This window comes from Leuciscus leuciscus (genome assembly GCF_965113295.1).
Source record: "Leuciscus leuciscus genome assembly, chromosome: 22".
In the NCBI taxonomy this organism is placed as follows: Eukaryota; Metazoa; Chordata; class Actinopteri; order Cypriniformes; family Leuciscidae; genus Leuciscus; species Leuciscus leuciscus.
Genome location: NC_138746.1, coordinates 17,948,503 through 17,975,616, shown reverse-complemented (window position 1 = coordinate 17,975,616; position 27,114 = coordinate 17,948,503). Strand labels below are relative to the sequence as shown.

Sequence of the window (27,114 nt, the reverse complement as noted above, 5' to 3'; positions counted from 1 at the left end):
TTCCATTAGTCCTTTAGCACATGATAGTGCTCCTCGACAGGTAGAGAAACAAGCCGATCGACTTACAAATCGATGGCACAAACAGGGAGCGAGACCCAAAGGCACTCGAGACATCAGATTGTCACGAGCCTCACATATTACCGCAGTAGCATCCTCTACCCCAGATACAGCTCTGACAAAGATTGCAAAGATTGGTCTCCTACCAACACCTATACATCTTGAGAACAGATTTGAAGTACTAATGAATGTAAATGAGGAACCCCCAAATGTGATGAATGTGATCGAACACAGACTGTATCAGCCAGTAGCTAACACTGATGCTAACTGGCGCTCAAGGTCGAGCAGACAGCGGCACTCAGCTCAGAGCACAGCCGAGCCCAGGACTCTGATAGTGGGGGACTCCATAATCAGAAACATTAGCAGCAGGGATACAACTACATGCTGCCTTCCACAAGCAACAACTTCTGATGTAAACAGGGAACTTCAGAACATTCTAATGAAACATAAGAGTGCAAATCGACTCATCATTCATGTGGGGAAGAATGACATTCATAAAGAGCAGTCAGAACTCCTTAAGAAGGATTTCAATGAACTTTTTGAAACACTTAAAAAACTGAAAGTTCAGACATTCATCAGTGGACCACTCCCAGCAAGAGGAACAAACAGGTTTTCACGGTTGCTTGGGATTAATACATGGCTGCAAAAAACCTGCAATATAAAAGGAGTAAACTTCATTGACAACTTCAATCTCTTCTGGAGTCAGAGACAACTATTTCATCGGGATGGCCATCACCCAAACAAACTTGGTTCAAGAGTGTTAAAGGACAATATCTACTTCTCCCTCAATCATCCTTCTGCAGTGTGTGCCAATCCACTCAATCAGAACGGCACACACACACCTGGACACAGTATGAATGACCACAGGACTTCTCTTCAGAATGGACATGATGTTGACATATCACACAAGGACAATGATAACACCACTGAGCCACAACAACCTCTGCTCACGGACACCATCTCAGCTGAGCCCTGCCCACAGAGCTCACCACAGACAGACATATTAGAACTGCTCCAAGATTCAGCACCCAAGGACGACTTCCTGGAAAACAGCCAGGGAAGCCAGGACAGCATATCACAGCCTCCTATAACCCCAGAGCAACAGCCCCTTTCACCAGACACTTTCACCCTCTCGCCAGCAACTCCACTACTGTGCTTCTCACAGAAAATGGAAGAACTAGTGCATGCTGGAACCAGACTATCACACTCTTTTGCTGCAAGCCCCCAGATATCACCCAAAAAACGTAGGGCACCGCTCCCACCAAAGCCTGCAGGCCCAGCTCACCCTCCCCCTGCCTCTGTGAGAGCTCTTCGGCCTCTGCCACAACGCCAGGGCCCACACCCTCCTCCATCTGCTCGAGGTGAACCAAAAACAACTGATACCAGCTCTCAGTGATGTATGTCGGGTCCCCGTTTTGATAACAGTAACTTTCTCAAATGTTTACAGAACAAGCGGGAACCCAGTGTGCCTGTATCTTTCTCTATTGCTGTTCTATTACAAGATAGAAAGTCTAAGGCCTTCAATAGCCGTACAGCAAACTCAACTAATCTGGTGCCTATTGCACGTCTAACTAAGATTGGTGTAGGGAAAAAAAGACAGACTGTTAAGTTAGCAATTTTAAACATCCGCTCACTTAAAAATAAATCACTTCTAGTCAATGACTTAATAACCACAAACAACCTGGATTTTATGCTTCTAAATGAAACCTGGCTAGAAGACAGCTGCAGTGCAACAATCCTCAATGAAACAGCCCCTCCTAACTTTACTTTTATGAGTGTCTGCAGAGCTGTTAAGAGAGGTGGGGGTCTAGCTGCTCTTTTTAAAGATATTTATCAATGTAAGCAAATATCATTTGGGAACTACTCGTCTTTCGAATATCTGGGTATTGTATTAAAAGGTGCTCCACGCATTTTACTCATCATTATTTACAGGCCTCCAAAATATTCTCCAGCCTTTGCTGAGGAATTTACAGAACTGTTATCAACAATTACCTCAGAGCTTGACTGTTTTGCCATTGCTGGAGATTTTAACATTCACATAGATAATGCAGAAAACAATATGGCAAAAGAAATCAAAACTGTTTTAAAAACTTTTGATCTGACTCAGCATGTACATGGACCCACACACAATCATGGACACACTCTAGATTTACTTATCAGTAAGGGTCTAAACATTTCATCGATTGTTATTAAGGATGTAGCACTGTCTGATCATTTCTGTATTTTCTTTGATATATTGATCTCTCCTGCCACTGAAGCTAGATCTGTGTCTGTCAAGAAGAGATGCTTAAATGAGAACACTAGTGTACTATTTATGAAGGCTATTTCCTTAACACCAAGCATATCTGCTGACTCTGTTGATTTTCTCCTTGATTCTTTTAACTCAAAAGTTAAAAGTGCAATTGATGATATTGCTCCTGTGAAAGTCAGGAAGAAGAGTGGCAGACAAAAAGCACCTTGGAGAAACTCAACAGCAGTGCAAAATATGAAAAGACAATGCAGAAAAGCAGAGCGCATGTGGCGGAAGACAAAACTTGTAGTCCATTATAACATCTACAAAGACAGCCTTCATGCTTTCAATATGGAACTAGGCAAAGCTAGACAGACTTTCTTCTCAAATATTATAAACTGCAATTTAAACAACACACGCACTCTTTTTGCTACTGTAGAGAGACTGACAAACCCCCCAAGCCAGATTCCCAGTGAAATGCTCTCAAACAGCAAGTGCAGTGAGTTTGCTTCCTTCTCTGACAAAATCAATAATATCAGAAAGGTGATCAGCACATCATTGAGTTGCGCTGGGGTCAGACTGATCAGACCACCTGAAAAAGTAGTAACTTTGTCTGATTTCAATAAAATTGATGGCAAAATTTTGGTAGAAACCGTACAGCACCTTAAAACATCAACATGCGCTCTTGACACACTTCCCACATCTTTTTTTAAAAGTGTGCTAAACAGTTTAGAAGCAGATCTTCTAGAAGTGGTAAATGCCTCACTTCTCTCTGGGAGTTTTCCAAACTCCCTGAAAACTGCAGTTGTCAAGCCCCTCCTGAAAAAGAACAATCTGGATAAGACCATATTAAGCAACTATAGACCGATCTCAAATCTTCCTTTCATAGGCAAGATCATAGAAAAAGTTGTCTTCAATCAGCTGAACAAATTCTTAAGCTCGAATGGATACTTTGACAATTTTCAATCTGGTTTCCGACCGCACCACAGCACAGAGAGAGCGCTCATAAAGATAATAAACGATATTCGCTTAAATACTGATTCAGGCAAATTATCGGTGCTGGTACTACTCGACCTCAGTGCTGCATTTGACACTGTCGATCATAACATACTTCTTGACAGGCTGGAAAACTGGGTGGGGCTTTCTGGGATAGTCCTAAAATGGTTCAGGTCATACTTAGATGAGAGAGGTTACTATGTGAGTATAGGAGACCATAAGTCTGAGTGGACATCCATGACATGCGGAGTCCCTCAAGGCTCAATTCTTGCGCCACTCCTGTTCAACCTGTATATGCTCCCAATGAGCCAAATAATGAGAAAAAACCAAATTGCTTACCACAGCTATGCAGACGACACACAGCTGTACTTAGCCCTATCGCCTAATGATTACAGCCCAATTGACTCCCTGTGCCAATGCATTGATGAAGTCAACAGTTGGATGTGTCAAAACTTTCTTCAGTTAAACAAAGATAAAACTGAAGTCATTGCATTTGGAAACAAAGATGAAGTTCTCAAGGTGAACGCATACCTTCACTCCAGGGGTCAAACAACTAAAAATCAAGTCAGGAATCTTGGTGTGACACTAGAGTCAGACCTTAGTTTCAGTAGTCATGTCAAAGCAATAACTAAATCAGCATACTATCATCTGAAAAATATTGCAAGAATTAGATGCTTTGTTTCCAGACAAGACTTAGAGAAACTTGTGCATGCTTTCATCACCAGCAGGGTGGATTATTGTAATGGACTCCTCACTGGCCTTCCCAAAAAGACCATAAGACAGTTGCAGCTCATACAGAACGCTGCCGCTAGGATTCTGAGCAGAACCAGAAAATATGAACATATCACACCAGTCCTCAGGTCTTTACACTGGCTCCCAGTTAGATTTAGGATTGATTTTAAAGTATTATTACTGGTATATAAATCATTCAATGGCCTAGGACCTCAATACATTGCAGATATGCTCACTGAATATAAACCCAACAGATCACTCAGATCATTAGGATCATATCAGCTAGAAATACCAAGGGTTCACTCTAAGCATGGTGAGTCTGCTTTTAGTTATTATGCCAGCCACAGCTGGAACCAGCTTCCAGAAGAGATCAGATGTGCTCCTACAGTGGTCACATTCAAATCCAGACTCAAAACACTTTTGTTTAGCTATGCATTTACTGAATGAGCACTGTGCCGCTGTTCGTCCGACTGTACTGTACTGTATTTCATTTTATTTTTCTAAACTGTTTTAATTATTCTTATTTCTTTTTATTATTTTAATTTCTTCTATGTAAAGCACTTTGAATTGCCATTGTGTATGAAATGTGCTATATAAATAAACTTGCCTTGCCTTGCCTTGCCTTAATACACTGTCTACATTGATAATAATACAATTTAATATATATCCCACATTTCATGGTGCAGTTAATATTACTAGGCTAACATTACAGTAAATCCATGGTAAATGATGGGAATTTGTAGATGGAAAAGCCTTCTGACTGTATCCAGGGTTCGTACACCTTTTCCAAGGTCAAATTCAAGCACTTTTCAAGCACTTTCAAGGTCCATTTTAAAGCTTTTTCCAGCACCTTACACCACCGTAAAATTACATACCAATACATAGACAAAATTACTATTCAGTGTTTTTATCACATTAAAAGAGATAATGCTATAAACAGCCAAAATTGTGTTTCATAATAGCAGAAGGATCAGATATTTAAGCAAATCAAGTTCAAAAAGTTTTATTTGTCAAAATGCATCACTGTCTAAGTAGATAATGAATCTACCTATGAATGAAACTTTTCATTATATTAATGTCCAAATATTGCTTCCCAGATAATGTGATTTTCAGGCTGTAAAACTGAAGTAATTTCAAAGGCTGAAAATATGATGGTATAAAAATATGGCGGCACTGGTATAAAATAGCCTATATAAAAAATTAAACAAAAATGTATTTCATTGCCAAGACAAACATTTTAAGGCCATCCTCAACCTTATAGTAGGCTAGGCTACTTGTATAACACTCCATCTGACACGATTTCTGTTCAGCAATCAACGATTGTTGTTATACACTGGGCTAATGTTTGCAGGTTTTAATTTGCGGGTAGTTAGCCAAAGTTACACCACAATAACTGTAACGTTATGTTCACTGCATATTCCACAAATGAACACGCCATAACAGACATGCAATACTAACATTACATTTTCACACCAAGTACTCTGTCACTAATGGCCCTTTCAGACAGGACGCAGAATGCGCTGTGCTATGATACCAATTTATTTCAATGGCTTGCGCCGGCGAGGACGTTTTGTTGCTGCGTCGACCAAAGCGGAGCGCAGCATTGGCGAGTTCGCGCGCACGCCGCGGTCAAAGTTAAAAATAGTTCAACTTTTTACCCTGCGCTCTGTGACGATTACCTGCGCAGCCAATAAAACGGGGCATCCAAACAAGCACGTAAATCAAAATGAAAACTCCGCCTACTTTTGCTCTGGCCAGCATAGCGCAAATCGCTCTGTATCTGAAGGGCTACATTTTATTTCTCCATTTCATAAACTAACTATTCAGTCAGATAGGCATTTGTTGTGAAAGAAATAGTTACAATTTCAAGCATTTTATCCAAAATGTAAGCACTTTTCAAACCTTGAAAACACAACATTAAAATTCAAGCATTTTCAAGGATTTCAAGCACCCGTACGAACCAGTGATGCGCGGGTCAATGTATAAACAATCCGCACCCGACCGACGTTTTCAACTAACCCGCCCGCAACTCGGACCGCAAAAAAAAAAAGAAGAAAATATTGTACCCGACCCGCTTCCTGGCCCGCATTTTTTAAAAGTAGTAAATGCATAGCAAGAAGTACACATGACAAAGCCAGCACTTTGGTCATCATCTTTCATTATTTCGGCAAATGTCTCCCACACTTTGCTCTTTCTGTTTGTGTATTTGCGGAGCTTCCACTCCCCAGTCTTCACCTTTTCTCTTGCCGCCTCCATCTCTACCTGCAGACTGAGCTCGTGCGTCATCTTCGCGCCAGTTATTCAGCCAATAAAGTGTAGGCCTATGTATTTCATAGAAAATTGCATGTGAGCGGAGTGGAGCGGGAGCGAGCGGGCGGATCTTGGACAAGAGCGCAGAGCGGCATTTTTAAAAGGATGGAGCGTCGCCCTATTTCCCGCTCCAATTCCGCTCCGCGCACACCACGATTCTGAAGCATGCTCAGTCAAGCCTGACTCAGTCTACTGTTGATGACTGCAAGATGGATTCTATTTTCAGTCAAAACTCGGCTCAATAATGGAGTTCAAAGAGTAGGCTACTTCAAAAAGGAAAATAAGAAGTCATACAGGTGTACTATAATATAAAACTAACTATAATGTGGTAGAAGAAAACGAATGTGGAGACATCGTTTCAGTCAGTAAAGATTCATTTTGGAATCTAAAAAGACATCTCTCGAAAACATGCAGTGTGCTATGTGAACACGCTGGGAAGAAAGCAAAACGTTAGCAAATTGAATAGGCCTACGGTAACTTGTAACAAAGTGTAAATTAAATATAGCGTAATATTCAAACAATTGATACAAGCCCATTTAAATTTTAATCCTGCGCGCTGCGCAAAAGTTCAGTTATAAGAATGTTGGCCTAATAGTTAATTTAGCCTACTTTTAAACTTTTTTTTTTTTTTTACTTTTTTACGTTTCTTATAAAACGTTTATGTATATTTTTTTATATTTTTGTTTATATACATTTTATTTATATTATTAGGCCCATTTATTCGTTATATTTTACAACAGTTTGTGTGTAGGCTACAATGGATATACGCCCATTTCAATTTTAATCGTGCGCGTTGCGCAAAAGTTAACTTATCAAAATTCTGGCCTAATAGTAAATTTACTTTTAAAATTTTTATGTAGGCTATATTTTTGTTTATATAATTGTTATTTATATTATTAGGCCCATTTATTCGTTTAATTTTACAGGACTTTGTGTAGGCTATATTCCTTCTTACATAGGCCTAATTTTTAATTTGAAATAAAACATTTCTATTTGAAAAATGTTGTTGTTGCTCATTAGTTCTTTAGGAGGTAAGGCTGTGGTCTAAGCTACAGTGATATAGGCTACATGTAGATTTTTTTTCCTTTTTTGGAGCGAGCGGGGGGCGATTTGAGCGGAGCGGCCTGATGTAGCTTTGAGCGGGGGAGCGGAGGGGTGGACAGTTCCGTGAGCGATGAGCGGAGATTCTCACCGCTCCACTCCGCTCATATGCTCTCTAGTACTATATAAATTACAAAGGTTTAATTGGCATCTTTATTTCAAACGACCCGACCGACCGCGACCCGAATATCATTACAAATATTTGTGGATGACTCGTAACCGCGGGTGACCGCGGGTGACCGCAGGCACCCGCTCATTTCGGATCAACCCGCGCATCACTGGTACGAACCCTGTGTATCGTTGCGCAGAGTGTTTCTCAGCGCTGTTTCATCTGCCTTTAAACTGGTTAAACTGGTGAAGAACACAGAGACATTGTGTTCTTCGCTGAATTCAAGCGCTTCTCACTGGATCTCGTGACCGAGACCGATCAGAGTAAACGCATCTGCTCTAGTGAGCTCGCGCTGCACTGCCGTTTGGACTTTTAGCCGAGCGGATAAATGGTCCGCGTGGCGCGCGGTTCAAATGAGTTTCATTCCGCTTTTGCCGTAAACATTATCGAACTCTTGATATCGTTTTATCGAGAAAAAATGATATCGCGATAATTATCGTTATCATTTTATCATCCAGCCCTAATGCTCAATAAAGAATGCTCTGTGTTAGCATTCATACATTATGTAAAATTTAATGTCAGGTTTAAACTGTTCAACCAACCAGTACAAAACCAACTTTATTGACCTGTTTGAGTTGCAGGACTGTTCTTTCGATGTCACTGAGGTTGGGTGGAGTGAGGGCCGTGGAGAGAACCGAGCGGGGATCACCCATATCCAACAACTTCACCTTCAACAAGGTACTGGCCAACGGTGATCGCTGCAAGTCAAAACGCACGCACATCTCTGCTATAACCAACTAAAAATACTTAAGTTAATTAGAATAAAAAAAATAATTATTTCTGAAGATCCTCCAAATTTTGCTGCCATTGGCAGACATGCTATTGCTCACTTACCAGCATCTCTGGGATTGTGAAATCTGGAATCTCGTTCTCCCAGAAACGTCTGGACACTAACCGATAACAGAAGCCTTTAGATACCCGTCCGGCACGACCTGGGAGGATGCACAGGAAGAGACGCCAATAAAATGCATTTAAGAAAACCAACAAACTAAGTGCACCTTTACAGTAAATCTGTCCCACTGAACATCAGCCCACATGTGCAGTACCTCGACGCTGGTTGCAACTGGTCTTGGATGCCCAGTTCATCTGGAGACTCCTGTAATTGGTTTCCTTATCGCATACCAACTGACGCACAAGGCAGAAGTCAATCACTGCATAACAAAAAATAATGGATAATTTATACTTCTCACTGTAGGATGATCTCAAGAACTCAGAGGGCTGGTGTAAAAAAACACCCACCGTATTTAACATCAGGCACTGTGACAGAACTCTCTGCGATGTTTGTGGAGAGAATAATCTGTAAATACAAACAGCAGGAATTTGTTTAGTGTACTATCCATCACACCCTTCAAACCTGTAAACATACAAAGTGACTTCAGAGACAATTTCACCTTTCTGTATCCAGGTACAGGAACCAGGAACACACCATTTTGCTCCTCTAAAGTGACAGTAGAGTGAAGAGGATATACCTGTAACCTGTGAGCAAACAAACACACATTAACACTTTTATACACAAAAATGCTTGTATAAACAAACACTACACACAGACGTACCTCTTGCGCACAAGTTTTGAAAGGGCCTCCTTCATATATTGGATTTCGAAGAGCCCAGGCAGGAAGACGAGCACACTACCTCTCTCTGGATGAGTAACACTTCCAGTCTGCTTTGAGCACCTTGATGCATTCAATTTAACAAAAATACATTGTTTAGAAATGACAGTAAAGACATTTATAATGTTACACAAAAATTTTATTTCAAATAAATGCAGTTCTTTTGAACAAAAATAATCCTGAACAAAATAATCCTTAAAAAAAAAAAAATGTTTTTTAAAAAGTTATAAAGTATCATGTGACACTGAAGACTGAGGAAATGGCAGCTGAAAATGTAGCTTTGCTATTACAGGAATAAATTATATTTGAATATTAAACTGTAATATTACAAAAAACATTTAAAGGGGTGGTTGAATGTGATTTCACTTTTTTAACTTTAGTTAGTGTGTAATGTTGCTGTTTGAGCATAAACAACATCTGCAAAGTTACAACGCTCAAAGTTCAATACAAAGGGAGATTTTAAAGAAATCAATTTCTAAGGACTACAGCAAACGGCTGGTTGGGACTACAAGACATTCCTCCAGGGTTAGTGACATCACTAACCCCAACATTTACATAAACCCCTCCTCTGGGAACACAATAAATAAAGGGGGCGAGGCCATTTTATGTTGCTTTGGAGAAGAGTTGTTGCGGTAGTAGAGTGTCGTTGGCACTATGCCGTCGAAACGCTGTTATTTTCACCCAGATTGCAGGTCCACTTTGTTCAGTCTTCCTAAGGACGGTTACAATTTTTTTTTAACTCGGTCCCTCATAATTATAATCCAAATGTCGCTCTCTGTGCTGCACATCTTCCAGAGAAAAGCTTCCTCAATCTACGCGAATTCAATGCAGGATTCGCACAACGGCTTGTCCTGAAAGATCGAGCAGTTCCAACTTTAAAAACAGAGGCTGTTGTTTACGAGCCACAACCTGTAAGTATGATTTTTCGTTGATGTGTTTTCCTGTAATAGTTCGTATTGTTAATTGTACGCTGTAGCAAGGAAGTAAACGAAGGACAACGCTGTTTGGCTCCACAAACCAGTTTGTTAAATGCTAATTCATACTTATCCGACAAACACATACAAACTTCTGTTTAATATCACCAGCGCAGCGAACTTGGAATGTTCGTGGTTGTTGTCGTTTATGTGATCAGTGTAAATTATTCTTTGATTATAGCTTTTATGTATTGTTTATCTACATGCTTGTAAAGGCATGCTAAACATGGTTTTGTGTTTGATTTGGCTACTGTTGTAAAGCCAATGTTTAGTGTTCGTATTGGGTTAATAGTTCTGGCGACAGACATTTAGCTACAATCGTTCTAAATATACAAAAGTAACGTTAACAGAGTCATACAGCGATCACAATAGATCTGCAGTCTTTAAAAAAAACATACCATTCTGAAACGTCCTTTAACAGCCGTTCTTGAACAGGTTCTGCTCGATCCTCTCCACTAACATTCTCTGGGTCTGATTCGGGCTCAAATTGGTATGGCAATATTGACGCCGTTGTTTATAATACACTAACTGAAGCACAAACTACCAGTAAGGGTAAGGGGCGTGACGTTTCCGAACAACGTGCACTTGGCGGTTAGCGAATCACAGCACACTGGGCCACCTAACCAATCTGAACCCATTGCGTATTTTGAGGGGGCTTCATAGAACCTGGAAATCATCCGACCGTTTTTACAAGGAGGGACAGAGCAGTGTAGAATAATGGTTAAATATGTGAAAAATAATGCAATTTTTTTTTAAACGAAGCATGAACACGTTACAGTGCACCCCACAAACACAATCAAGCCTTCGAAAAAAGGTGTTTTACCACCCCTTTAATGTTTTCACTGTATTATTAAAAAAATCCTACAGACCCCAAACTTTTGTACGACAGTCTATGAAGTGTTTTCCATTAATTACCTAGACTAGTGTTTTTCAACAGGTGGATTGAGACCCAAATGTGGGTCACAAGACCGTTCTGAGTGAGTCGTGGAGTGTGCAGTCAAAACAAACTACATCGACAACAAAAGTAATTCTAAATGATTTGGTGATGCAAGACTTATTTTGAAAGAATGCGTGAAAGCTGTTGACACTTCTGTCAGACAGCCTAAGTGCCTGAGAAAAATATGTTGTCCTGATTCAGTAACTGCAGTCAGATGAGATGTCAGGCTGACTGGTGAGATGTCAGGCATGACTGGTGCGTCATGTGTCAGTGTCATTATTCTTACATTATTTTTGTACCTTGTTACAGAATAAAGTCTCTGACCTCAGAAAAATTAACTTTCTTGTCCTGTCAGCCGTTATACGCTTCACTTTATATAAAGCGCAAAAGAAACTACGAGCATGCAACATCGTCAATTAGTAAGTTACGAAGTAAAGTGCAATACCAACAAATCACATTACTGGTACGTCATGTGTTAGCTGAGAAGGATTTGCATGTAGGTATATGTTCATTCTATTCAGGAGCAGTTTCCATGTTTCATTAACAGTTCATGTTAGTATTGTATATTCATCATGGTAACTTGTTTTCATAACCCCAAAATGCACTATTTTCATTTTGTGTTATTTTGTATATTTTTAAACGACTGTGGTGGCTCATACCAACATTTCATTAACAAAAACTAGTTTGGAACTGCTATTTAATATCTTAACCTCATAGGCCTACGGATTATTTATCAGTATTAGTCATATTCTTTCAATTGACGTGCAAGTTAAGTAAGGGGGGACGGTACTTGTGTGTGTCAACAATTTGTGAAATAAATGTGCTTGTTAAAAAAAAAAAAAAGAAATGTATTATAATAGGCCTTTCTATCTATCAAGATTCAAATAGCTTTATTGGCATGGTGAAAGAAATCTTTACATTGCCAAAGCATTCAAAACACTATCAGTGTTTCCCCTACCATTATATAAGGGGGGCGCCCCCCCCCTCCCTAATGGCTCGCCCCCCACCCCTGAAGGTCAAGTAAATTTGATTTAATTTTCTTTATAGCGCCAGATTACAATTTGTTATTTTATTAAACAAACTAAATAGTCCTTAATAGGCCTGTCGCGATAATTAAATAACCGTCTGATCGCGATTATTTGATCTAACCGCGATTGTTTCAGACAACCGCGATTATTGCACTCTTTTATAGGCCTACGGCACAAGGGGGAGTCATGGACCAAAATAAATAGACAAGCACTAATTACGTTTTCCAGCAATATATTCAAAGTCATCTGAAGCCATTCCATAGCTTAATGTGAGGGACAGTATTTACATTGTTAAATTAAAGTTCACAAACTCGTCTGCAGCTGTCAATCAGTCCGTTCAGCATTCAAACTCTGCAGCTGTCAATCATTTCGTTCAGCATTCAAACAGCGCGCGTCGTCCGGTTACGACAGGATACACGGTAAAACTTTCTCCAATGTGACATTGACGTTATAATGCTTGATCTGTAGATAAAGGGCTGTGGATTTGCATTAAATTACTTTATTTTGCTGGAGTTTTTTGCTGTTTCTAAATGACTCGCTTGCTACCGTGTGCCTACACAGCACAAGGACTATGAATTGGCATCAGACGCACAATAACTGGAGTTTAAAACTGTTAAGAAACAAATTATCAATAAACTGTTGCCCTCGACATTTCTTCGCTTTGTGCCGTGAACTTTTAAATGCGCACTTGTGCAGCGCTGCGCACTGTGACTACATGTTGCTTTGAGCACATCATTCTGCACCCGCGATGCGCATACGCGCTTTGTTCCGCTCTGTTTTGAAGCGTATCATATTATCATGGTTTGTGCACATTTGTTTTTATTAACATGTTTAGATTTTTTATTTTTTATTAAATTACTGTGCAGATGTTTTCAAAAATTACTTTTTGCTGCTGATTTATACACTCACTAAGTTTAATAAACAAATTGTCATAGCTATTGAATATATTTATTTAATATTTAAAGGTGTTAACTGTAATCTTACACTGCAAAATGATAACTTACAAAGGATTAAATTCATCACAATTATTTAATGAATGAAGTACAAAGCCCTAAAACAGACAATTAATCGGCATAACCGCAATTATTTTTTAGTCAATTAATCGTCAGCCAAATTTCATAATCGTGACAGGCCTAGTCCTTAAGTAATATGTTATTTATCTTATTTCCATGATGGCATGTCTTTTCTGTCTGTGTTTGTGCATTTACAATTATCCCAATGAGTGCGCACGCAGTCACATGCACACACCCCCGTTTCAAAGTGAAGTGCGCACTTTACTTTGTTTTCTGCATCTCAGAATGGCTCAGTTCACAGTGAATGAATGCGTCTCTGCATGTGCTGTGAGTTTAGCTTGCAGGAATGTAGCGGGCACCAGTTACACATTATAGTTACATATGCATAATTTCCAACATTTGTGTTCGAAGATGATACAGGAATTTCACTAGATTTGTAATAAGACGCATTTGCAAACCTGTTCTTACAGAAACGGTAGTGGTCCGCCAAAATAAAGGGGTTTATCTCTTGCAAGTGTAGAAATTCATACAAAGTATTGTAATTTTCTCTACTGTAGCATAAAGTAAAATAATATACTTATAATATATAAATTTTTCCAATGTATTTGTTTTACAATATGTTTCTATTACTGTCATTAGAATAATAACAAAAGTATTATTATATTGTAATTGTTTGGCTTCCTGGTTAACACCAGTGTAAATGTAATGTAGACTGAGACACTATCACAACTAAAACGAGGGTTGAGTCCACTTTAAAGTTCAGGAACTAAACGATTCACAGACTTTTTTCTTTGTTCAATTTGCACACTGAACATCAGTTGGAGCTCTTAATTTTGAACACTCAAAGTGCACCAGATTGATAAATTTAACTTTAAAATGTAAAAAAAAAAATCTTATGGGGACCATGCCCCCGGACCTCTCTAGAGGGACCCAGGTCCACCCACCATAGTCTCACAAAATCCTGTGGGAAATACTGGTATGTGTGTCTCACTGTAATCTCTGACCTTTGATCTTTAGCCTCCATCTCATCAAAGCTCTGGATGAGAGAGACAGCAACATTATACATCTCCTCTGTGATACAAGGATCTTCTGGGTGGGATAAGTTAACCTGTGACAAACACAAACACATTTATATAGTGCATTTAAGTAGAAATGGTCAAAATATAGCATTTTTGTTGCTTCCCATACATTGATTCCAAGAGGCAGGATGGTTGAGAGATCATTCAGGTAGAACTCTTCAATGGCGAATGGGGCTCCTTCCACCTCAAACACGTATGCTGGATTCATCTGATTGCGGATCACAGTTCCAAAATATTCTGCGAACTCTGCACAGTTTATAGTGGCGGACATCAGAATGACCTGCAGAAGGAGAGGTGGGATAAATGGAGAAGGGGTAAAAAATGACTTGTAAAATATGCTTGTGTCAATCTAAGAATGCGTGTTGAACAAACCTTGACATATCTGGAATTGGACCGTAGCAGTTTTCTGATAACCAGCAACAAGAAGTCAAGTTCCTCTGTTCTCTCATGGACCTGAATCAATTTATAATCGCACACAAATTAATTCTGAATGTAACTGTTATTTAATTTAAGTTTTATATTCATATTTAACCTTTTTTTTAATAGCAAATTAGTTTTTTGCAAACTACTGAACTTTTTGTATTGGAACATCACTTAGTCTGATAATTGCATCCATTCATTATTTCTGTTCTATTTGAACTTTCTATTCATCAAAGAATCTTAAAAAAAACATATCACCGTTTCAACAAGAATATTAAGCAACACAGCTGTAAAAAAAAAAAAAAAAAGTTCCTTAGGTAGCAAATCAGCATATTAGAATGATTTCTGAAGGATCATGTGATACTGAAGACTGGAGTAATGATGTTAAAATTCAGCCATGCCATCACAGGAATAAATTAATTTTAAAATGTATTAAAATACATAAAGGTTTTTTAATAGCATTACTATTTCACAATATAACTGTTTTATCTGTATTTCTGATGTAATAGAAGAAACCATGGTGAGCATAAGAGACTTATTTCATTTAAAAGTTTGAACGGTTGTATCTATAAATTGCAATTATTTGTGTACCTCATCTATGAAGATGTGCGAGTACTCTGTGAGTGTTTTGGCTCCCACTAATTTCTGCAGCAAGACTCCTGTGGTCACATAAATCAGTTTGGTATGTTCTGTGGCCATCTTCTCTAAACCCACCTTGAAAGAGAGAGGGAAAAATACATCTATTTAAAGTATACAGAATTTAGTGAGTCTAACAGCTTACAGTATGCTTGGAATTTTAATCAGCATATTTTATTTTGCAAGTTTAACAAAAGGGAATCCAATGCCAATTCTACTTAATTCCCATTCCTTACAGCAGTGTTTCCCAACCCTGTTTCTGGAGGCACCCTAACAGTACACATTTTGGATGTCTCCCTTATCTGACCCATCCATTTAAGGTCTTGGAGTCTCTAATGAGCTGATGAGTTTGAAGTACTTTTCGTACTTTTGAAGAAAACACTTTTTTTTTTACTAATGATGTTCGATTTTCCAAAGAATCATTCTTTTAAGGTACTTCACAGAAGCACTGGTGCCTCACTTTAGTTCCTGGTTGATGACGCAACCCGGAAGTTAGATTCAGGGGCTGTTTACACGACAGTGTTTTCAACTTAAAATGGAAAACCTTTTATGCGTTTTGGGTGTTCATTTACACAACAATGCTGTTCTGGGGTAGCCTGACTACGTCAGACTTCGTACTTCCGCTCAATTTCATTTCGCTTCTGTACTCAGTCTGAGACAGCGTCATAGCTTTCCGTTTTCCTCCGGCCTGAAAACAGCCGGGCAAATCAACGAACAGAGGGCGGGCTGAGAGCCGTGACGTAGACGCTGATTGTACCGTGGATGCGTAATTTACTTCACATAATCTGAAAAAGTCGTTCACAGCCATGTTCACTCCGGTATTTCGCTCGATGGTTTTGTTTTCGCATCATACATGTGTTTACAGTGGAAGTTAGATGCGGCTGAGCATGCGCATAACACACGCCATAACCAAACGTTATGTGATTGGCTTACGGGTAACCAATGATTTTAAACTTCAGACAAGTGCCCAGCCCCGCGAGAGAGAAAACACTTCTCTATTATGCCATTCCAGACTCTGTTTACGAAGCAAAGCGAAGTAGCAGAGTTTGGTATTACCAGGCTAGTTCTGGGGGCCTGAAAACGCAAAAAAAAAAGAAAAAAAAAAGAAAACTTTTGAAAACAATACTGTTATTGTCTCTGTGTAAACTGCATAAATGTGATATTGTGAAAACGGTGACATCATGCGCATGTGTATTACTTAGTCTATTAGCGCAAAGTGTTTCTTTACAAAGTGACATTGCCAACTATTGGCCTGGCATGAATAATCCACCATTTTGGTAGTTTTGGCTGATCCGTGTGAACGTCATCATTTTGACAGTGTCCCCGCAAAAAACGCGAAGGAAAACTTTTTCTTTTTTAGTACATCGCTGTCAAGTAAACGTAACCTCAGTTCGAATTTGTGAAAAGGCTTGACTGGTTACCAGCGTAAAAGAACAATTCGTTCAAGAATCGAACATCACTAGTTTCTACTGCATGCATCTCATACCTGATACCCCACCAAGCTGCCCAGGGTGCATTTGCGTTCACGTGCCACCCAGCGGGCAATGCTGGTGGCGCCGATTTTGCGTGGCTGAGTGACAACCAGATTACAGGGCGCATTTCTCTCCGTATAGTGATCCAGGATGAACTGTGGCAGCTGGGTGGTTTTTCCGCTGCCTGTTGCTCCACGAATGATGATGACAGAATTATTCTCAATCAGAGAGACCAACTACACACACAAACACAGACAGGGATTGACATATGCACATATTAACAAATAAATCTTTTTTTTTTTATACATAAATCTTCTATTGAATTATGAGTAAATATGTCCATATGTGCCTTGTATCTCTATGCATGTACCTCTTGTCTGTTCTTAGTAATAGGCAGAACTGGATACTCATAACTGGCCAGCGAAGGGGGGGTGGTTCCTGGACCTATAGTTCAAAAGCCAAATGTTAAAACAGATTAAACAGTGAACATGAGTTATGCAATAACATCCTAGTAGTAGGTAACAGAAAAGCCAAATATGGTGTTAGGAGATGTTATGCTAATAGCACCGTGACCGTACAGTATAATACATAAGTAAATAATAATCAAGATAAAATATCTAAAAAAGATAATCACAAAAATAGTTCAAGGAACATCAAGTGTAGAGTGTATGTGAGGAGCAGCTTGTGTGTAGGCTTGTTTGTAATTACTATTCAGAAGTTCTGCCCTCCTGCTCTTCTGGTTTCCTCCATCTGATCCTACCTTTTCTGGAGAGGTCTTATCAGACAACAGCTCTAGAGACCTGCAGCAAATGCACACGTTCATTAAGAGAAAAATGTGTAAGGTGTTGTCCTTGGGTCTCCTGCCTTGTTCAGGGGTTTTCCATCTTTTAGATGGCGCATCCCCAAATGCTTATATTGTATTATATTAGCATGTTAATATTTAGAAGCTAATATTTAGAAGCCAACTATTTGACTCGCGTCATAACCGTCAACACCAATTCTGAAACCGGCACACCCCTAGCCATCAGCGATTGTTGATGAAACAGGAAGAGTCAGCTCGCCAGTATGGCAGTTTTTTGGATTTTATAAGTCTGACCGCAGTCAGACCAATGTCGCCTGCAAATTATGCAAGACTGTCGTCGGTTTCTCTATGTTTATATTTAACACATTGCACTATTGTATTACACTTTATAAAGCATTTCTTACGTATTCTTTAATTTTGCACCTTAATGTTAAGAGATAATTGTTAAGTGTTCATTGTGATTTTAGACTTATTTGAGTGTTTTCCATGGTTGTGTTGACATGTCTTCCTTTATAACTGATGGGATTATAATCAGAGGAAGGTTAAGTTTAAAATATATATTTTTTAAATGTAACATTTGTCTCCTGGTCATAAAAAAATATCTATAAATATAATATAATTATTAATTATCTATATCGACCGATATGAAACACTTATATCGTGATACAGTTTTCAGCCATATCGCCCAGCCCTACATGATGCTATCCAGTATCCACAGGAATCAGCTGAAGGTTTGAGGTTCAAGTTTTCCCCGGTGTCTGCGCATGCAATAAGTGGGCGGGCAATATTCTAATGTTTCTTCTTGAAGTCAAAATGAAACGGATTATGACTCGTTTAAAAAACAAATCATTTAATATACTCAGAGTCGACTCTTACTTTTGAAAGACAATAACTTTATACCGTGCACTTTCAGATTTAAAACTTTGCAGGATGTTTTCATTCACTTAGAGCTATGTTACACACTACATGAAAGGTCGTTTTCAAAAATCCATAATAGGGGCCCTTTAATATTTTCTTACTCACTATATTCCTGTGCTGTAGTGTAGATGTATATATATATATATATATATATATATATATATATATATATATATATATATATATATATATATCAATTTATTCATGTTAACCCATGTTTTATTCATTTTATTTATTTAGTTAAATTTATCATTCATTTATTTTTACACTGTTTTTTTAGACTTTTCCACAGACGGCCTAGCACTCCCTTGCGGCCTCCTGAGGGTCCCTGGGCCCAGTTTGAAAACCCCTAGCCTACAGTTTACCACCAGCTGTCAAACAAATCAATTCACCCGCGCACATGTTGTTAGGAATGGCAGAGCCTCCAAAAGTAAACTTGGGCAAAGCATTAATATTTAATAATGTAAGTGCTAAATTGAGTGCGTATACTCTGAAAAATAAACTACGTATCCTAAACGCACGTGTCTCCCATCATGGTGATTTTATTTTAATTAGCGATAACTGCACATGGTCCAAAATTCCAGTTTCATCAATGTTATTGTCCAACATCTTTTGAAATTACGAAATCCTATTAAAGCAAGTTTGGACAATAAAACTAACAGTTTAAAACTGTTCACCTGTACATGCAAAAACACGTATGACCTCATCATTACCTGACTGAAGTAGCTTCGGCCTCATCTTGCTTTTTCACTTCATCAGTGATTGTGATGTTTGCAAACTGTGCCCCAACAGTAAACCAGTGGGCTATCTGAGCTGATGTGATGGCCTGATTCATCCTGCACAAAACATTCAAAAATTATGTATTAAAAATGCCAAAATGTCCATACGAGAGCTAACATGCGTCCACCTGCGCGCTCTCTAGCATCTTTTCTTCTACCAACATGCAGCGCGCGTGCGTGCGTGCGTGAACGTCAACGGTCACCTTTTTTTTTTAATGTTTTTTTTTAAGTAACGAAAATGTTTTATGTTGTGTGATTTGTTGATAGAACAAAGTATGTTAGTGAGATATTAACTTCAAAATAAATGTATGCGTATTTACATTAATTAGAGACTTCAGGTGTACGTGCGTGGTTATGAATTATTTTGAAAATTGAATAGAAATAAAGTTTATATTTATGAATGTAAGCATGTGTAGCCTACTCAGTTCACATGAAAAGAATGAGACAGAAAAGAAAGAAGCTAGAATCAGTGAACGTACATTAATACTGACACAATTACCAGGTTTGGGATTAATTAAAATCATGTAAATTGAATTGAATTTATTATAAAACTAATCAAATTTTATTACATACTGAATTGGTCGATGTTTCTCTGAATTTTCTTTATTATGTTGGCTTAAGAAAGCCAGCATATTTGAATATTATTATTATTATTTATTATTATTATTATTATGAGAAATTGACTCCGCCTAGAACTTTAATGCTTCACCAAATTCAGCTCAAATTCAGTCTGACTCGCTTATATCTTTTCTAACTGGTCAGACTTATTTTCCCAAAAAATCCATTGACTTGTGTTATCTGAGCAATGAAGGCCGTAATACTTAATGGTGTCCACTAGAGGGGGCGACAGGATAATAAGTGTTTTCTACTCTTTCCCTGTTTGCATCAGATTAAATGACAAATAAATGCATTAATTTCATTCATAAACAGGCCATATCTGTGTATCCACTCTCTAGTTTATTTTAAGATATTGTTATTCACACTGGTTTTTGCATTTAATGTTTGTCCATCTGGAACTTTTATTTGTCATGAGCTCTATATTTAAAGATGTAGCCTACTAGAGAGAAAAAATAACACAAACACTGTTTTTACTTGGCAAATTTGTTTTCCTTTCAAGTAGGCTATAGCCTACAAGTTATCCTGCTTTTTGCCATGGCTTTGCCATACTGCCCAGAACAAACAATATTTTCTCCACACGAGATGTTTAAAAACCCTGCATGTAGTTTTTGTGAAGACGAGCGCATATCTTACAAAGGCGCATCTATCTATCTATCTGTCTCTCTGTCTGTCTGTCTGTCTGAATGACTGACTGACTGAGCTTCCTTTGAGAAAAATAGCAGACCACCTTTTTTAAACTGTTATTTAAAACAGTGGTCTGCTATATTTCACAAAGGAGGCCCATTTGTGCGGTTGTTGGCGTTATACGAAAAGGAAATTCTGAATATGAGCCTACTATAAAATTAGCTGGCTTAAAAATGTGGATTGATCAGTGCAGATTTATTCCAGACGCCTCCCGGTGCTATTTGTATTGGAATTGTGTAATCACAGATTATGAACAGATGTTTTCAGAGGTGGACAAAGTACACAACTTCCTTACTTGAGTGAAAGTACAGATATACTGGTCAAATATTACTCCGTTACAAGTAAAAGTTGTAAAGACCGATTTTTACTTAAGTAAAGTACAGAAGTAGCCTACTCGTTTTTAAAAGTACTTAAGTATCAAAAGTAAATGTCAATGCATTGTTTTATTATTGTTGCATTGTTGTGTGTAATACTTACAGTAGGCCTACCTTATGCCTCTGAATCTACGCCTGCCTTTCTACCCTCATATCAACATTAAATTTATTTCTAGAACACAGTTCCAGTAATGGGATTTAATGTTTTTTGGCTTTTAGTATGAATATGTTAGCCTTACTGTTATCTATAAGCCAAAACAATGACAACATTTGCATTTAGAAGACCAAACCCAACGTTGAAAATGAAAATCAATTTCAAGTATACAGTAAAAGTAAAGTAGCCTACAGATACTCAAAAAGTGTACTTAAGTACAGTACTCAAGTAAATGTACTTTTTTACTGTCCACCTCTGGATGTTTTACGCAATAAGGATATATTCCCATTGGGTTGTTGGGTTTTCATGTTTAATGGGAACTTGAGACATAATGATTTTTATACTGTACAAACTGTGTCATCCCCTAACTCTAATGTAACAGTTATGGGTAGGTCATCTACGGACATCTAATATTACGGACATATTATCATGGCACAGTTCAGCCTATTATTGATTTTTATTTCCACTTCCCTTTTATCCAAGGAGATATTTGAACTATTTGCACTGTATTTATCAATGGGAAATACATCATGCTAAAATAATCTGTCATATAGCCTCTGGCTACATGGCTCACATTTAATGGAGTCACACTTGCAAGTCGCAGCAGCACGAATTACGTGACCAGCAACATATTTCTGCTTCAAAAATTGTGTGTAGTTAACAGTGAGTGGTGGTTTCAGACATTATTTTATTAAAGTGCATTTGTCAGTAAACTAAACTAAAAAACGAATAAACGAGCTGCTCAGCTGGTTTTCATTTGTCGTTATTCCATTCCAAATAGGAAATCAAATGAACAAAAAGTACACGGACCCGTGTACAGTAGGGGTTCAGCGAAAAATCGGCAGCTGGCAGCAGGAAGTAGCTGCCACTGGCAGCTGACGTCAGCTGCCGCTAATAACCGGAAGTCGGAGGTGGATGCCGCTTTTAGCAAGGCAAATAAATTATATCAATGTATATATCATTTTAGTAGGCTACTTATTTAAATAAATTACTTAAATTTGTAATTATTTTGTAATTGGTTTAAAAAGGTTTATCAAATATAAATTAAGTAACGAAGATCATAGACAGTACAAAAAAAAAAACATTAAGCTACACTTGAAATTATGAATTTGTACGTGTATAAATATAATTTGTGTACATGTTTGTCAAATAATGAAATATATACATAAATGAATGCCTATATAATAATATTGTATATTTATTAAACGTACATAAACATTCATTAAACAAATAATGAAAGTCATGTCTAAAAGAAGAAAAAAAAAACATTTTCTCAATGACCTTTATTTAAAAATCATATTTTGCTATCATTTAAGTTCAGTTTTACATTTGTAGTATTTCAATACATTCTTGTCTTTGTTTTATAAAACAGCTGTAACTTTGAAAACAGGCTTGATATTTGTTGTTCTGAAATCAGAATGAACAATTCTGAACTAGATGTTAAAGTTCATAAAAAACTAAATTGGCTTGAAAAAGAAAGTTTGAAAACGTTTTACAATGTTCTAGCATGGTTTAACATGATTTACAATGTTTCTAGTGTTAGGGGATAACAGCTTAAAGACCCAGGACCAGATATGATGAAAGAAGACCAGGAGTCGTGAGGTTCAATCAAATAAGTAAAAATTTACTGAAGAATAGTTTCATCGGTAGAGCCAGGCGTCAAAGTCTCACGGGGTCGCAGGCCAGAGACTCTACTGTACACAAAATCTCACACCAGTTATACCATTTCCAAGGGCATGATTGACATCAGTAAATACAGGTTGGCTACTTCTCATTGGCAAAAGAACAAAGTTAAAACAATTCTACACTTATGGATAGATAGGAGGGTAAGTCGACATTGTCATCCGAGTCCAAGATGGTCCGGTGATGACCTCGGAGGTCGTAGAAAGGCGTCTTGGGGTCAGCTGCTGCATATCACAAGACCTGCACAGAGCATTCAACACACACAAAAACACAATGGAATCGCAGTTCCTCCAAAAGTAGTACAGATAATGTTCACTTTAAAGAAATACACATAAAAGTACAATTCTGTGAATCAGATCACATAGTGTTTAACCCCTGTAACCTTAAGATTAGTAAGAAAGACAGATGTTAGAAAAAGATAAGTTAGAAAGAAATAAAAGAAATAAAAGAAATACAGACAGACGTTAGAAAAAGAAAGAAAGAAAATAAAGAAAGACAGATGTTAGAAAAAGAAAGAAAGTTTAGAGTAATGTTGCTGTCAGAGCATAAACAATATCTGCAATATGAATAAGTTACAACGATAAAAGTTCAAAGCAAAGGGAGACTTTTTTTTTTTTACAGAAATCACTTTAAGGACTACAACAAACAACTGGTGGGGACTACACAAGCTTCCTCCAGGGCTAGTGACATCACTAACCTTAACACACACACACACCTGAAAAACAAAATTCATTGGGATCAGCCTGATGTCTTTTGATAATTATTATGGATGTTGGGTTATCCGTAAAATAAATGTTATGGGGAAACAAAACCACCGTAATAACTTACCATTAGCATGAATACACTGCAGTCCACAGATCCCAACTGAGCTGGAACATCCTGGGAAAAAAAAAATCTAAATGGAAAAACTAACATTTTATTTATACACTAAAGATAGTAAAGAAATCAAAATTGTTGTAACATGAAATCAATACCTTATTTTTAACAAGCTTCCAAGATCCCGGATCCATCTTTATTGCAATTGAGCTTAAAAAGAAGGGGGAAAAAGTTAGTTATTTTATACACACGAGAGAAAGAGAGAGATGAACTCCGTGTTGAACCACTTAGCCATGTTGCAGCAGTAGACAGTAGCATACCTGAACTAGGGAGCAGGTGTAATTTATTTTTTAAATGCCACTGTCTATGCCTATCTAAAGCCAGAGAACAAAGTGTTGAACTGAACCACTGGACTAATATGTAAAACTTTGAAGCCCGGTTTCACAGATAGGGTTTAGATTATGCCAGGATTAGGCCTTAGTGCAATTAGGACTTTTATAAATATGCCTTAGAAAAAACATTACGGTTGTGAATCTTAAAAGAAACAATGGCACTGATATTTTAAGATATACAAGTGTAATTTGCTTTCAGTTAAACATGCATTTTAGTCTGGGACTAGTTTGAGCCTTGTCTGTGAAACTGGGGGTGAAAGTTATATGGAAAAAGTGAACAGTTCCAGTATATTTTGAATATATATATATATTGTATATATATATATATATATATATATATATATATATATATATATATTCTGGTCTCATCTGGTGATTGGGTCCCATCCAAAACATGATCAAACTAAGAAAATAAAAAGACACTGAAATGTCAAATTTTCGATACAAGCTAGAATTTGTATAAAAAAAAATAAAAAAGATTAAAAACAGAATGCCTTTTGCCTGCTTTGATCAAGACAGGATATAATACATTTGAACATTATGTTCATTATGTGAAAACATACCAGTGAGTTTGGTTGGTTTTGCAACTGGAAATCTGGGGTTTCCTTCCTGGCACATATGTTTGTCCATCCCCAGCAATCTGTGACAGGCTGTGGTGAACTTGGTGAAACTACAAAAAAACAGAATTTTAGAATATGGCGAAGTAATGTTGATTAAAATGGTGTTTTGTATTAAAACATAAGTTAGATAATTTGGGATATGTTTTGTTAGCGTTGCACGTGTATCATCAAGGCTGAGCTGGTCAATTCCAATAAATCAGCATGAGCTTTATTCTAATCAATAGATTAAGTTAACATGTTAACAAACGCTAATATTTAATGATAATGGTAACGTAAGTTAGTATTTGAAGTTAATGATAGCCCCTCACAAACCAGGAGCACACGGTGCACAAGCTGCGTTTCTACAAATGATTAAATTAACCAATTCAACTTAAGTAGTCACAGATACACTGTCTCTAACATAAAAGGTAAACTCCAACGTTCAGAGCAACAATTATTTATTAATCTGATAATATACGACCTTACCCTGCCAAATACCGCCGCCATTACTGAAGATTCGCCGGCGCCACGGCTGCTCTCGCTTGACTTCCAGGTAAATGTGATTGGTTGCTACTACGTTGGACGATACTGATTGGCTGCCAAGAAATGGCAGGTCCCTCCTAATATGGCAGGGCTTCCGGCTGTCAACGGCAGCTACTTCCTGCTGCCAGCTGCCGATTTTTCGCTCATGGAGATAGCATGGACAATGTGCCATGTTTTAGTGGAAGATTGCTGCCATCTACTGGAAAGCAAACACATTTAAAAATAAAATAACATGACATTTCAAGGACAGCCACTAGATGCATCACTCACTGGCTCGTTTGCCATTTCCATTGTTTCCATCATATTGTAGGTATTCATCTTTTCACAAGTTTTCATTTAGATTTGTGTTTAGACATTATAAAATCATAAATCATTATTATAACAATAAAAAAAATCTTTAGTCAAAGTATCTGAAGTATCATTGTTTTTTACAATACAGTCAAACCTGAACATGGTGTTGTGTGTGTGTAGGCCTATATGTGTGTGTTTTTGTATTCGTTCTGCATTGTGGATGTTTTATGGTGTAACCCCTTCATTTCTGTGTCTGCTCCGCATTGTAGCTGATTTATTTTTGGGACAAAATATGTAACAGAGAGCAATCCTATGGATGACTTTTGGGGGTGGGGTTGTTTGTGTTTTGGGTGAGCATTCCCCAATGTGGATGTGTTAACTTGTTGTCGCTCTCAAATCATGTTCAGTTTTGGTTGCATGCATTGTTGTGAAAATAAAAAAACATTTTGCACATTACATTTTCAATTGTATTGACTGACTCACACATCTGCCTGCAGACACCCAGCTGTGCAGATTCATTTATAGATTTAACAACATTTAACGGTTAACCCAAGCCAATGGTGACCAATCACGCTTCTGGAGGACCAATGTCCTGCAGTTTAGCTCCAGCCTATTCCAACACAATTCATCAGGAACAAAAGCTGTAACTGGTGTGGTAGCCTTATATATATATATATATATATATATAACATCCCAGTGACGGCTTTTGTACCATTTGTTTCTGAGAGTGTAGCCTGTATATTTCTAGTAATCCTGAAGACTTGCTTAGCTGGTTCAGGTGTGTTTATTGGGTTGAAGCTAAACTTTGCAGGACAGGACACCCCTGACATAGGCCCTTTACATTAATTGAATGTGATTTATCAACACCTAGTACATCTTAAAATATAGAGTTCATGGCAAATGAAAACAACGTAAAGAAAGTATTTTAGTTGTTAGAAAATACTACCAAACATTATATGCATAAAACAGTGGGAATAAATAATACCTTGAAAGAAATTAGCAAATCTCAGAGAAACATCAAACAATTAAGCATGTAACAATAATAACTTAAAAAGTGCTGTCTTATAATTTACAGTGTTAAAAGGCTTGGTTTTAAATTGTATTACATATGATCAAATCTGTTAAATGTAATTTGTAGATTAATGTATTCGGTTAATTACTTAAAGCATCATGATCCAGTTAATTTTGAATTATTTGTTTAACACTGATTTTAATTTGAACCACTGCAGAAACTCTCCTCAGATCACAATTCATTAATTGCTATTCTTGTATTATGAATAGGAACTGTACTGTTAACGTTATAGGCTAGAATACACTAAATTACTGGTTATAAAAAATTTTTTGTTAATAGTTTACTTTTGATTAGAAATGCAATCCAACTGTTACTCTCAAACCCTGATAATTTTGTCAGGTATTCAGTATCCTACAAGTTCAACTGATTCAATTATCTTTTTTTTTATCTCATTCTATTTGTGTGAACTGAGTACTGTTACATTTCTATCTATTTTCACAATTATTTATTCAGGTGTCTCTCTCTCACACACACACACACACACACACACACACACACACACACACACACACACACACACACACACACACACACACACACACACACACACACACACACACACACACACACACACACACACACACACACACACACAGAGAGAGAGAGAGAGAGAGAGAGAGAGAGA

General features: G+C 37.6%; 1 protein-coding gene across 3 annotated transcripts in view; it reads right to left on the bottom strand.

Annotated features, from left to right (window-relative positions):
- tdrd9 (tudor domain containing 9) overlaps nucleotides 1–19,408 on the bottom strand; it is a 40,376-nt gene extending 20,968 nt beyond the window's left edge. For all 3 annotated transcript variants that reach the window (XR_014201365.1, XM_082153072.1, XM_082153073.1), the window contains exons 1-14: nucleotides 19,198–19,408; nucleotides 17,473–17,564; nucleotides 17,135–17,208; nucleotides 16,779–17,000; nucleotides 15,248–15,370; nucleotides 14,609–14,689; nucleotides 14,346–14,516; nucleotides 14,162–14,265; nucleotides 9,149–9,268; nucleotides 8,987–9,071; nucleotides 8,835–8,892; nucleotides 8,642–8,746; nucleotides 8,430–8,527; nucleotides 8,162–8,293 (exon numbers count right to left, since the gene is read on the bottom strand). Coding sequence is in view for 2 of the 3 variants with exons in the window: in XM_082153072.1 (XP_082009198.1) it covers nucleotides 8,162–8,293; nucleotides 8,430–8,527; nucleotides 8,642–8,746; nucleotides 8,835–8,892; nucleotides 8,987–9,071; nucleotides 9,149–9,268; nucleotides 14,162–14,265; nucleotides 14,346–14,516; nucleotides 14,609–14,689; nucleotides 15,248–15,370; nucleotides 16,779–17,000; nucleotides 17,135–17,208; nucleotides 17,473–17,564; nucleotides 19,198–19,319 (1,587 nt within the window). In the remaining variant the exon portion in view is untranslated. The remainder of the gene's footprint in view (nucleotides 1–8,161; nucleotides 8,294–8,429; nucleotides 8,528–8,641; nucleotides 8,747–8,834; nucleotides 8,893–8,986; nucleotides 9,072–9,148; nucleotides 9,269–14,161; nucleotides 14,266–14,345; nucleotides 14,517–14,608; nucleotides 14,690–15,247; nucleotides 15,371–16,778; nucleotides 17,001–17,134; nucleotides 17,209–17,472; nucleotides 17,565–19,197) is intronic.
- Nucleotides 19,409–27,114: the final 7,706 nt, after the last annotated feature.